General features: G+C 39.9%; 1 protein-coding gene across 2 annotated transcripts in view; it reads left to right on the forward strand.

Moving 5' to 3' along the window:
* The first annotated feature begins 333 nt into the window (after positions 1-333).
* The window catches only part of ADAM9 (ADAM metallopeptidase domain 9), a 116,725-nt gene continuing 103,844 nt past the window's right edge, over positions 334-13,214 (forward strand). Inside the window, exon 1 of one of the 2 annotated variants that reach the window (XM_074208954.1) lies at positions 334-453. In XM_074208954.1, coding sequence (XP_074065055.1) covers positions 354-453 — 100 coding nt within the window. In that variant the 5' untranslated portion in view covers positions 334-353. The remainder of the gene's footprint in view (positions 454-13,214) is intronic. The other variant, XM_074208950.1, reaches the window with a different exon arrangement.

Below are 13,214 nucleotides of genomic sequence, written 5' to 3' on the forward strand. Positions count from 1 at the left end.
CAATGGAATCCTCCCCTCCTTCATCCTCGCTCGGCGTCCTCCCGCCCTCCCGCCGGGCTTTCCGGGGCGGAGCCTCGCGCGGGACGCTCCCCGATTGGCCCTCGAGGAATCTTCGGTAAGAAGGCGGCGAGGAGGAAGGAGGGGAGGGGCAAGGTCCGGCCGCGGGGGCGTGGCCTAGCCGAGTGGGCGGGGCGCTCCCCCCGCCCCTCTCGGATCCCCTTGGATGTGGGACATGGCTCGGCGTGCGCGTGCGCGCCCGGCCCCTGGCGCCCGTCGCCGGCTCTGGCATTATGGAGGAAGCCGAGGCGCCGGAGCAGTGAGCGCCGCCCGCGCCGCCCGCGCCCAGCACCCGCATGGATCCGTTCTCCCGCGCCTCGGGGCGCCGGCGGCCGCCGCGGCTGGGGCTGCTGCTGCTCGCCTGTCTGGGGCCGGCGCTGGCAGCGACGCGGGCAGGTGCGAGGTCCCCGCGGCCCCGGGGCAGGCCTTGGGGGCGCTGGAGCCGCCCCGGCCCCGCCCCCCTCGCTGGCCCGAACCCCGCTTTGCCCCCGGCTCCCCCCGCACCCTAGACCGCGCCCAGCTTTAATCCAGGACCCCGGGACCTTCTGCCCTTCCCCGGGAGCTTGGCCTCGGGCTCCCCGCCCCATCCCTCTGCAGCCCGGCTTCCCCCCCTTTCCCGGGAGCTTTCACCCCCTTGCCCGCTTTACCCCGACTGTCGCCCCTCTGTGCCCCGCCGCACCCCGGGCGCTGCCCGCCGCCCTAGCCCCGACTCCGGCCCTTTGTGCCCCGGGCTCCTCCCTCCGCTTGCCAGCCCCCTCCCCCATCCTTTAGCCCAGGCTTCCTGCCCTCTGTGCCCGGGCTTCCCCCCAGCTCCCCTTCCCCTGCCCACCTTACTCCAGGCATTTGCTCCTGCGCACGGCGCCCCCTCCTTTACCTGCACTGCCCACCCCTCCTTTACTCAGGGTCCGTCTTTTTCCTCTCCCGCTTTCCCTATTCTACCTGTCCCCCCTCCCCGGGCGCCCCCCCCCCTTCTGGTTCTCACTTGGCATCATCCGAACTCGCAAGGTCAAACCCCGAAGTCTGTGAGTTGCGTGAAACTGTGTGGAAATGAGGGGACCACCCCGCTCCTAGGCTGGCCTTGGCTCTGAGAGTTGACTTGATGGACTGGGGACTTTGAGGGTGGCACCTCCTCCACACAGATTTAGGCTATTAGAGACTGGCACGGAAAAGACCAGGTGTCATTTACTTGTCCTTAGTCTTTCTTTGGATTCCAAGCGCCCAGTTTCTTTAGTTTAGCAATCTTTTTCCTTCCGTAGATTGACTTTTGTCTTAGTTTGAGAGTTAGTCATTGCCAGTCGTCTTGGTTTCTTCCTGGAAAAAATACTAACTCTTTACTTGATTGCATCAAATTCGTTATGTGCGTGGAGGAATTGTGGCTGCGTTTTGTTTTTTGGATTTTTAACCGTAAACATGATGGAATTAAAACTTGAGAGTTTTAATAAAATAGGTGGTGATAGGAGCTATCAATGGAGAACTGCTGACGTTATGGAAACTCATAACATGCTTTTTTGTCCAACCGGATTACTCTTTTTTTTTCTTAAATGAATTTAGTACAGGCTAGAAATTTTGGAATCCTGATTATTTGAGTTCTCTTTCAATAAAACAAAAAGTCACCAATTCATTTCTTGGTGTCCATGAAAATCTGAGCTCAAATGTGGTCTCAAACATTTACTAGCTGTTGGACAAATCACTTAACCTGAAAATTGGTGGTTTTAATACTGGTGATGTTGTAAATAAAATAAATAGTATTTGTAAAGTGCTCGATACAGTATCCTTCAGTAACCATTATTTAAATGTTTATTCCTTGAGGTAATTGAGGCTTAGAAATTAAATGACCTTCTCTCAGGGTTGTACAACCAGTTTAAAGTCTGAGGTGGGATTTGAATATAAATACATCTTCCGAACTCCCAAGTTTAGTTTGTGCTCTCTCTCTCTCTCTAAGCTAGGTTGCCCCAGCATTGATTAGGGCAAGGTAAGTAGAGTTTGTATTTGATCTTAGAAGTAATAGAGAGCCACTGGAGAATAATACTAAGATTGAGAAACCTGGGTGACTAGAAGGATGTGAATGCTCCTACTGAAATAAGGAAATTTGGAAGAGAGGTGGATTTTAAGTGAAAGTTAGCTTTTGAACATGTTGAGTTTCAAGTAGCAGAAACTTTTCTTTATTTCATAATTTTCACTTTTTTGTGGCAGGTCTTTTCTATCAGTTGTAGTTAACTAATCTTTTACAATGTACTTCTATAATTTCAAAATTCCATTATGACCAATTTGTATGTGACTTGGGAGTTTGTTATAATTCAGTTTTATTTACAATTTTGCTCAAGTCATTGTAAAGTAATGAATTATTTATGACCTTGCTGTAACATAGACTAAATTTTTTGGGTAATATTTTCACCAGACTTATAATAATAATAGCATTGATTTATCCTATAATTACAACCACTTTGTGAGATAAATGTAGTTAGCAATATTTTACAAATGAGGACACTGATGCTTTCAATTTCCTTTTGAAACGACTTCCCAAGGGTCACTTAGCTAATAAGTAATTAATCTCAAAGTCTGAATTCACACCCAGGTCTTCCTGATTGCAAGTCCAACTCTATTGTGTCACTAAACTCATTTTTTTTCCTAATAGGATCTTGGGAGTAAGTTTGAAGAAATGTTTGCAAATTAAATGTAGGTTATTAGAATGAGGAAACTGGAAAAGAGTAGTTTAAAAAAAGACAAGTGAGTTTTTTGGATAAATAGTATTTGTTGATTATCATTTGTTTTTAAATGATACTCTACAGAGTGCATTTATTTTGATGTGTTTGTAATTTGCTTTTGGCATGACTTCATTTCAGAATGGCAATGTCCACAAATTTTGGCTGACAAGGGCATGTTTATTTTTAAGTGTTTGATTGTGAAAAGCCTTTCTTATTGAGTAATTTCATTGCAAGCAAGCATAAATTCTTTTGAAATTAGTTGTTCCTCAGACTGCCTTATTGTTCTACCCTCTGGGATAGAAAAATTGAGCTTATGTTGTTTGTATGACAGTATTTTAAAAAGTATTCATTCATTCGTTTTTAGCATCATTTTAAAAATTTTGAGTTCCAAATTCTCTCCCTTCCTCAACCCTCCTTGACCCTTTGAGAAGGCAAATGATATCACTTATACTCAGGCAAAGCATATTTATATATGAAAACACATATCTGACAGCCCCCCCGTCTTCTTTTTTACAAACTAAAAATTGTATGGTTTCTTCAATCATTCTTCATATAATATGATCTCAATACTTTCCACCACCATGGTGCTTCTCCTTTGGACACTCTCAAGCTTACCTTTGGAAGGTGATATCTCAACTTGCAAATGAATTGGATTTAAGTGAGGCAGGACAGTGCAAAGTCACCAGCCTCATTCCCCTCAGGAGCCATCTAGCTTATAAAAAAAAGTCTTGCACTGCATCAGGACCACCTCCATTCAAGCTGATCTTTGTCTTGCCATTGGACCCAGATGGCTCTGGAGGAGAGAGAGAGATTGCATAGCCCTGTCTTAAATCCACTTCATTTGCCAATCTTGACATCACTTTCCTGATATCATGCTCCTCTTCCAGAGAGAGGGACATACACTGATCTGTGAATGGTAGTAGTTGGTATTCAGCTGGTCAGTTTGGGCAATGCACCTTCTTCCCTCCTTTTTATTCTCCTTTCCACCCTCCCTCTCCCTCTCCCCCTCCTTCTTTCCCTCTCTCCCTCCCTCCCTTCCTCCCTCCCTGTCACCTCGCTGCAGATTACATAGGGAATCATACCCTTACCTGCAAGTACTCGGCCCAAAGAAATATAAATTTTGATTTCTCAGACTTTATTCCTTTCTAAAGGGATTGAATACAGTGCTCTAGACCAGTCTGACTAGGGCAGAGTACTATCACATTCCTCTTTCTGGATACAATGCTTTTCTCAAAACTTTTCTCAAAACACTGTACACGGTTCTTTTGAGGTTCTTCAGTCTTGTTGATATGTTGAGCTTGTGGTCATCTAAAATTTCTATATCTTTTTCAAAGACACTACTCTCCAGGCACACCTTTCCCAACTGGTACTGGTGAAGTTGATTGATGGAGTCTAGGTCTAGAGTTTTCTAGTTAGCCCAACTAAATTTCCCCCTTTTGCATTAATCAAATCAGCAGGTATTCAGTTGGTGCATACTTTGCTCCTGCTGCTGCACTAGGGTTACTGGTGTATAAAGACAAAAGCAAATCAGCTCTTGCCTTCAGAGAATTGATAATCTAATGAAGAGAGGGAGCTTGTAATATACTAGTTTTTAAATAACATGGATATAATCTAATTGTAGGAAGTAGATAATTGCTGAGCCTCCAAATTTCCTAGGAATTCCAAGAGGTTAGAGGTTTGCAGGGAGGTTGTCCCAAGATCGGGGATGGGGAAAGGGGAGGAAAGCAACAATACAAAGATTCTGAGATCCGAGAAGAAATTTCACAGATGATCAAGTCTCTGGCCAGTTTGGGATGCTCACTCTTAATGCAAACTCTTAGTTTCCTCTGGCATCCTTCAAGGCAACTTAAATCCCTCCTTCTGCAGGAGGTCTGTCCAGGTTGCTTCATCCCCAGTTGCTAGTGCTTTCCCCTCTGAAATCACATTCTATCTTCTCCTTCCATATCTTATATATGACTAGTTATTTACATTAGACTGTGAGGACAAGGGCAGTTTTCCTCTTCTTTTTGTATTCCCAGTACTTATAGAATGCTTGGTTAATAGTGGACACTTAATAAAAATTATTGTGATTGAATCCAAGCCTTCTGACACTTAGTCTAATTTTCCCCCCTTTCATTATAAGGGAACTAGGAAACTCCTTGAAATGAGTAACCATTTTTTAATTGTACTATTAGTTGTTTATCAAATCCAAGAATATTTTAGACTGTATGTTCAAGAATTAAGAGAAAAAAACCTCAAGAGTCATTTGAAAGCTTTTAACTTTTCCGGTAGTATATCCTCAGGAAGGAAATAGCCTTTTCCCTCTGTTATCTTGTGACTGAGGATGTTACTGCCTAGTGATTAGAAATCCATTTGAACTAAGGCAGTAAATTACAAAGATTTCTTGTATTCATATCATTACCTCAATAGTAACTTTTGTTTCATATCAGTCTGAACTTGACTCTAAGGATTGAGCTTTAGTCACACTTATTCATATTTATATAGTCAGATAAGACCTCCATCTTACACAGAAGAAGGATCACCAGTCCACTAGAGATGTTGTAAAAGAACCTCAGAGCAAGTTAATGTAAGAATTAATTTTAACTATTTTAAGCATGAGTAGAGAAGAGAGTTGTTACAATATAATAAGAGTACTGGTTGTACAGTAGCAAGACTTGGGTATTAGCCATGGAATTGACAGAAAACTGTTTGTAATGATGACAGAAATTGTTAATACCAAATATAATAATACTTGCCACTCCTTTAAAGGATCCTTGTAATGTCAGAATTTCAGTAATGTTCTTACATTCCTATTCTTAAGATGTTTATTCTTGATTAGTTGAGCTGAACCACACTATTGCTCCCTGCCAAAGGAGTTTGTCCAGATCATGCTGAATCTCAGCTTCTAATGTCCTTACTCCTTTCCTTTGAAATTCATGGTATGAAGTACAAAACAGTGACTTTCTTTGCCTCTGGGTCTCATGAACAGGCTTTTTACTATTTCATACTGTTTTCTACCCCTCTCTCCCTGAAATTATAAGAACTTTTTCATAGGTCTCTTTTGAGAAATCCACTGGTTATCCCCCAGGGTGGTAAATTTGCCTACCCTGTTATCTCAAAGATATTTTATTATTCAACTCATGGCTTTGATATATTTCATGACTTGACAGGATGTGTGACAGCTCTCTTTGCCTCTCTGAGTCTGAGTTTCCTGATCTATAAAACTGGGATAATAATATTCCATAGGGCGGGGAGGAGAGTGCTGCAGGTAATATGAAAATATTGCCAGTAGAAGGATCAAAGAGAAATTTTGACACAGTATAAACTCAATACCAGTCTGACCTTAAAACTTTTTGTTTTATCATTGATTTAGGGTAGGATGTGAGGAGTAAGAAGCTAATCTGTTTGAGATACATAAAATGTTAGGAAATGTTAAGTACAAGAGGTTTCATGAATAAATGTGAAATAAAGAAATTTTAGCATTTAATAATGTTTAGGGTTAATTTGTATTTTCTATCAATACACTAATTTTGTTTAATTTGTTTTAAAGGCTTTCATTTATTTATAGCTTTTACATTTGTTTAAATATTAAAGTTTTTAAAGTTTATGTTACATTTAAAGTTATATTTAAAGTTTGAAATTTTTATCTACTAAGATTTACAGATCCTTTAGCTTCAGGATATGTTTTATCTTTTGAGTTTATACTTTTGTTCAATAAACATTAATGGAACATTTACTAGGTGCTAGCATGGGACTGTACCAGACTATGAGCTAAAATGCATTATTTTAAGTAGTTTATAATCTTGGAAGGATTAGATGCTTACTCAAATAACCATTTTGTTGATATTCACTTGTTTCAGCTGTGTTCATCTCTTTGTAATGTGAGGATTTCTTGGCAAAGCTACTAGAGTGCTTTACCATTTCTTTTTTTCAGCTCATTCCTCCAGATGAGGAACTGAGGCAAATAAGGTTAAGTGACTTATCCAGGGTCCCACAGCTAGTGTTAGAAGCCCAATTTGAACTCAGGAAGATTAGTCTTCCTGACTCCAAGCCCAGCACTCTATCCACTGTACTACCTAGCTGTAGAACAAAGTTGTATGTGTTACATGTTGTTTAAGTGCTAGAAATGAAATGTTTAGGAATTGGAGGAATCAGAGAAACCTTAAGGAAATATACTGAACTTTATATCTGCTCAGGACTCATTCATCCTTTTTAGACCCAGAGGTTTTTGTAATGTCAGACTCAAGACCTTGTTTTCTTCATCTAGAACTGAGAAGAGGGATATCTGTTTCTAATCACCCACCCCATTCTACTTTCTTTTCTCCACTACTCTTTTCTAGTCCTGCTCCAACTCAGTTTGCCCATTACCTAGTACATTCCATTGTGATCTTTTAAACTCTTTTGCTAGAACTTTATCTGCATCATATTTGGTAATTGGTTGTTTCTCTTGGATCTATCCTAGACTATCTTCTCTCTTTTCTATTTACTCTCTTGTTGTTTTTATCAATTTTTCATGGCTTCACTGACCATCTCTGTGCAGATCCATTTTTTCCACTCTCCCCCTCACCCCTTGTCATAGTCCTTTGTTACTGACTTGTAGGTGGGCATTTTGATGTGGATGCCCCATGGGTATTTGAAACTCAGCATGTAGAAACCAAGTTTATTATTTTTTCCCCAAATCTGCCCCACCATCTCTCCATTCATATAGACTTACAACCTTGGCACTCTCTTTTACTCATCTCACATATTCAATTAGTTGCCAAATTTTATTCTTTTCATAACAACATCTTATAAGCATTTCCTGTTCTCTCCTTTCATACACTATCCTATGGATCATACCTTTATCATTTTTTGCCTACACTATTGTATTGGCCTTCTTATTGGTCTTTCTGTCTCATGTCTCCCCATTGCAAACCATCCTCCACATAGCTGCCAGTGATTTTCGTTCACTTCATTTTTTTCAGTTAATATGCATTTATTATTTTCTCCTTCCTGCCTCCCTCTCCTAAATTGAGGTAGAGTGAAATAAAGGGTACAGTGGAAGATTGGACTAGTATGGTATATTAATAATAATAATAGCCAACATTTACATAGTTCCTACTGTGTTTCAAGTATTAAGAGAGAAAGTAGTAAAAGTAAATGAATGAAGTGAATCTCATAGTAGGAAAAATTTCTGTGAGTGATGGTGTTAGAGGGGAGAGTCTGTAAGTTGCAACAGAAATATAGTAAGATATATCTTGGCCCTGTGTGCTGGGAGATTATGGCCAGTGATTAAGTGTCTTCTAGTAAGAGCTAAATTCTGTGAGTGATAAGAAGCTAGAAAGCAAAAAAAGAAGTTGTTACTAATTATCTTTTAATTATCAAATCTTATAACCTTTTCTCAATCTTCATCTTTTTTTCTTTTTTTTTTTAAGGTTTTTGCAAGGCAAATGGGGCTAAGTGGCTTGCCCAAGGCCCCACAGCTAGGTGATTACTAAGTGTCTGAGACCAGATTTAAACCCAGGTACTCCTGACTCCAGAGCTGGTGCTTTATCCACTATGCCACCTAGCCACCCCAATCTTCATCTTTCTATGCAGCATTTGATACTATGACCTCCTCTTTTTTTTTTAACTCCTTCCTCTGTATTTTTGTGATGCTCCTCTCTCTAAGTTCTTTCCTTCTTGTTTTGACTGCTCCTTCTCATGTGCCTTTGCTTTATCTCTTGTACATATTTCCTATTTTGGAAAGGTTTAAGAGATCCCAAGAATTGGAGAAAAATGCCTAGAATTTCATCTTATTGGTCATTTTGACCTGGAGCCCATAAATTCAATGATCAAATCCAGTCATTTCCTCTCTCCAACATCCCTTCTCTTTTCTTACTCAGCCATATCCTAATTTAGTCTCCCATCATCTCTGAGTAAATGTGGTACAATAGAAAGAGCACTGCATCTGGAGGTAGATATCTAGGCTCAGATTCTTTCTCTTATGCTGTGATCTGTGTGACCCTAGAATGCATTTAATCTCTATGAACCTTAGTTTTCTTGCCTTTAAAATGAGGAAGTTGGGTTCTGACCCCTGAGGTTTGTTCCAGATCCGGATGACTGTACTGTTTGGGAATTGTTGAAATAGCTTTTTAATTGTTCTCCCTTTTCCAAGTCTCTCTCATTTCTATTCTATTCAGTGTGATATTCCTAAAGCACAGATCTAACCTGCTTTTTACCAAATAAACTCTGGTTTATATTGCTAGATATTTAAAAAAATAAAATTTTCTTTTTTTTCTTTCTTTTTTTTTTTTTTTAGATTTTGCAAGGCAATGGGGTTATTAAGTGGCTTGCCCAAGGCCACACGACTAGGTAATTATTAAGTGTCTGAGGCCGGATTTGAACTCAGGTACTCCTGACTCCAAGGCCAGTGCTCTATCCACTGGGCCACCTAGCCGCCCCCCAAAAATAAATTTTTTACGTTACTTTGAAAACTATCCTGCTTATCCTTTCTTTCTGAACATTTTCCCTTTCTCTTTTGTGCATGTTAAAAATTGTTAAAATGTTCCTTCCTCTTTTTTAATATCACTATTGCTAACCTTCTGTCCCCCAAATGAAAACTGAGATGAAGGAAAACAAGGAGGAAAATAATAACCTTGTAACAAATAAGCATAATCAAAGTACGAAGATCTATAGTAGAGGCTATATCCAAAAATAGACATCTGTACTTTATATCCATCATCTCTTTCAGGATACGAATAATATGCTTTACTGTAAGTCCTCTGGAGACAGAGTTAGTCACTGCTTTGATCAGAATTCTTAAGTCCTTCAGGGTTGTTTTTCTTTGCTTTGTCTTTGTATAAAATGTTCTTCTGGTTCTGCTCACTTTGCTCAACATCAGTTCATGCTACCCAGGATTCTCTGAAATTATCTGATACTTTCTTGTACAATAATATTCCTTCCCATTTATATGCCACATTGTTTAAAGTCATTTCCCAATTGTCTAATAGGTGATCTGAGGCCATCTCCAGTTGTCCTGACTATAGTGAGGTGGTGACTTTGCCTCTCTGTCACGTAAATCCAATTCACTTATTAATCATGATGTCACCTTCCTGCTAGCCTGGTGCTGTTCTAGAAAGATGGACAGACAAGGAATGAACAGGCAATCTTTAGCATCCTTTTAGACTCTAGTACTTTTCTTTTGTTTTTAAAAACTGCCTTCAAGATCAGGAAGTTTGTTCTGAATGCGACTATTCCTTTTTTCAGTATTCTTTCTCTATCTCCTTCTTGTTATCTCCACTTATTTCCCTTGTTATTTCTCTTATTTCCCTCTTTCAATTGTGTCAGGTGATTGAGGTTCCTCTGATGCCCATTCTGCATACATTTTCCTCTATGTTTTGTATACCCTTCTTGTCATCTACCTCAATTATTCTACCCCACCCATTCTTCCTAGAGGCAGTTAGATGACACAATGGATAAAGTGTTGGGCTTGGAGTTAGGAAAGCATATTCAATTCAGATACTTACTTACCTGAGTGAACTTGGGTAAGTCACTTAATCTCTATTTACCTCAGTTTCTCAACTTTAAAATGGAGATAATAATAGCACCCACTTTCCAGGTTTGTTGTGGGCATCAAGTGAAATAATATTTGTAAAGCACCTCAGCATATAGAAGGTATACTTATTTGTTTTCTTGCCTTCCTCCCTCCTGAATTTTGGCCATGATGCTGCTAGAAATTTTCCTTTTGGTATTTCTTGTAGATTCTGTTTTTCCCCCTGTCCTATTCTATTCATTTCACTCTTTCTATTTTCACTTTGTTTAAAGAGTTTTTTAGCAGTTTTCATCTATAATTTCCTGAAATACAGTATTCAGACTGTTTTCTGATCATAATTTTTAGTAAGAAAATTTCTTGTTGGTTCCTTCTTAGCCATGATTTTTTGATATTATATTTCTTAGATTTTCTTATGTTGTTTTTTTCTTTCTTCAAATTTTTGGTTTTATTGTCTTACTGAACCATTTCCTGCTTAGTTTCCTTAAGGTGTTTGGACTCATTATTGAACCTGAATTTGGGGTCTAGCTCCATAGCTTAATGTTGTGCACAGGGCTGGCCTGATTCTGAGTACAGTGTACCAGACTAGACTTCTCCTTCAAGGAAATATGGGACTGCTCTGATACTGGACTTTGCCTGGCATTCCCTTTCATCCCAGGGCTCTGGGAACCCTGCCTTATTGGGACTTTCCCTGAATTCAGAGATAGCTTCTATGTTGGGTCCCCCACTCAGACCCTGCTGAGAATGACCCTAGGTCTTTTTCTGCAAGGCTAGGGCTGGCTTTTGAAAACTGGCACAGGTTCTGTTTCTGAAAATTCCTACATCTAATGCTCCAGTCTTCTCTCTTCTAAGCCAGGCTCAGGGAACCCAGTCAGAGATTTGCTAAAAGCTCTTGTACAGTCTAACTGGAGCAGGGGGTGCAGTGCTGGTCACATTATCCCATCTCTCTCCTGCATCATCATCTCCTGCATCTCTGAAGACTCAGACTTGGATGGGGCCAGGTGGGAAGTAGGACTGAAACAAGCCCTTAGGAGACCCCCTACATGCAGCCCTTTTGTCTTTTCTCTTGATCTGCTCAGAGCTCTTTATTCCAGGTTCTTTACTGGGTACCCAGGTTCCTCTGGGCTTCCCTGGTGATCTGGTAGTATGGCAGTGATTTTCTCACTTAGTAGAACTGAATCTTTAAACCCTCTGTGTCTTTGTGGTGCATCTTGAGTTCTTTTACTGCTCTCTGTTCTGGGGTTAAATCTCTCCTCTCCCTGCCGCCACCCCCCCAGATTATTGAAGTTTAGAAGCTTTCGAACTTGATTGTTGCTGTCCCACAAGGAAATCACATCAAAAATTACTGCATGTTCCAAGTAATTTGCATGTAACTTTGGCTTATTAATCATACTACACTGTCTTCTGAGTCAAGTCCACAACAGAGTTATAAGCACTTATCTCTGCAATAAAGGTTTTGTGTTTCAGCCAGAAATTCTGTTAAGATAGTTATAGCAATGTTTACCTGCTTACTCATTAGGAGGATTCATTCATGTATTATAAAATACCAGGAAAGGACCTTGTGCCAGCCTCTGTACTATGTCTTTTATAAATATTAACTTATTTGTTCTTCATGACAAGAAGGTTAGTGCTGATATTAATCCCCATTCTACAATTGAAATAATGAGGCAGAGAGGTTAAACTGTGATTTGCCCAGAGTAATAAGACTGGGTCTGTGATTTCAGTGGTATAGGGAACCCTCAGAGCAGTAAAATCCTTTTCTGCCAATGTCATTGGGTACCTCAATAACTTATTGTTTTCTCAGAGATTTATAATTTGGTGTAATGCTGTAAAAGTAAACATTTTTAGAGAGAATTATGGATATTGAGAGAAATTAATATTATGCTATTGTATTAATAAATATTAATTTGTGATCCATCCTTTTCCTTTTATTTCTGTTAAAATCCAACTCCTGAAATGGCCAGTCTCTGAAGGATTGGCTGAGTGATTGCTCCTAGTCTTTAAGGTTTATTTGGTTAATTAGGTTGGGGTCCCACCATACTGGGATACTTAACTTCTGTTTCAAATAGAAACAGAACCCAGTCTAGACCAGTCTTTCTCTGAGGGGAGAATCCTCTGTCCTTGCTCCCTGTCCTATAGAGTTAAGGACAACCTAGCTCTTGAAGGAGAAAACTAGCTGGAGAGGTCAGGATGGAAATGTTTTCCCTCTCTAGATACTTGAGATAGTTGAGTCTCTTGATTAAGCAAAGTTCTCAGGAGGAGGAGCTGAAGGTTAAAATTTAACCTACCTCCTCATTAATGTCCACCTACCCTAAGGCTGATTTTCATTTGTCAGGGAGTTCCCTTTCAGAAGTGATTTAAGGTATTTTGGGGTCTCCCTTGGTATCTTTGGTTACTGAAACCACTGACCATCAGTTTGTTAATTATAGGTTAGCCTAGTTAATAAATTAATGATTAATTACCCAGAAACTCATTCTCTCTTGTGTTTATCATTTGTCACAATATATTTATACAACCTATACCAAGTGAACTTAAAGTTCAGTACTTGGAATTTACAGCAGAAATACCAACTGCTGATAATAGTCATACTAAAAAAATTTAACTGACTTAATTATGCAACTCTTTTTTTTTTAGGTTTTTGCAAGGCAAATGGGGTTAAAGTGGCTTGCGCAAGGCCACACAGCTAGGTAATTATTAAGTGTCTGAGACCGGATTTGAACCCAGGTACTCCTGACTCCAAGACCGGTGCTTTATCCACTACGCCACCTAGCCACCCAGCCACCCCAACTATGCAACTCTTTTTAAAAAAATTTTTTTTATTCTCATTTTGTACAAATTTTTTTTACATTAATAAAATATTCTTGTTTACAAGTAAACAAAATACCCCTCCCCCCATGAATATAGATAGACTTGCTTGGGTGAAAAAAGTAAAGGGGAGAGAAAAAAAGTAAAATTAAAAAAAA

Source organism: Macrotis lagotis, chromosome 1, assembly GCF_037893015.1.
Source record: "Macrotis lagotis isolate mMagLag1 chromosome 1, bilby.v1.9.chrom.fasta, whole genome shotgun sequence".
Taxonomy (NCBI): Eukaryota; Metazoa; Chordata; class Mammalia; order Peramelemorphia; family Peramelidae; genus Macrotis; species Macrotis lagotis.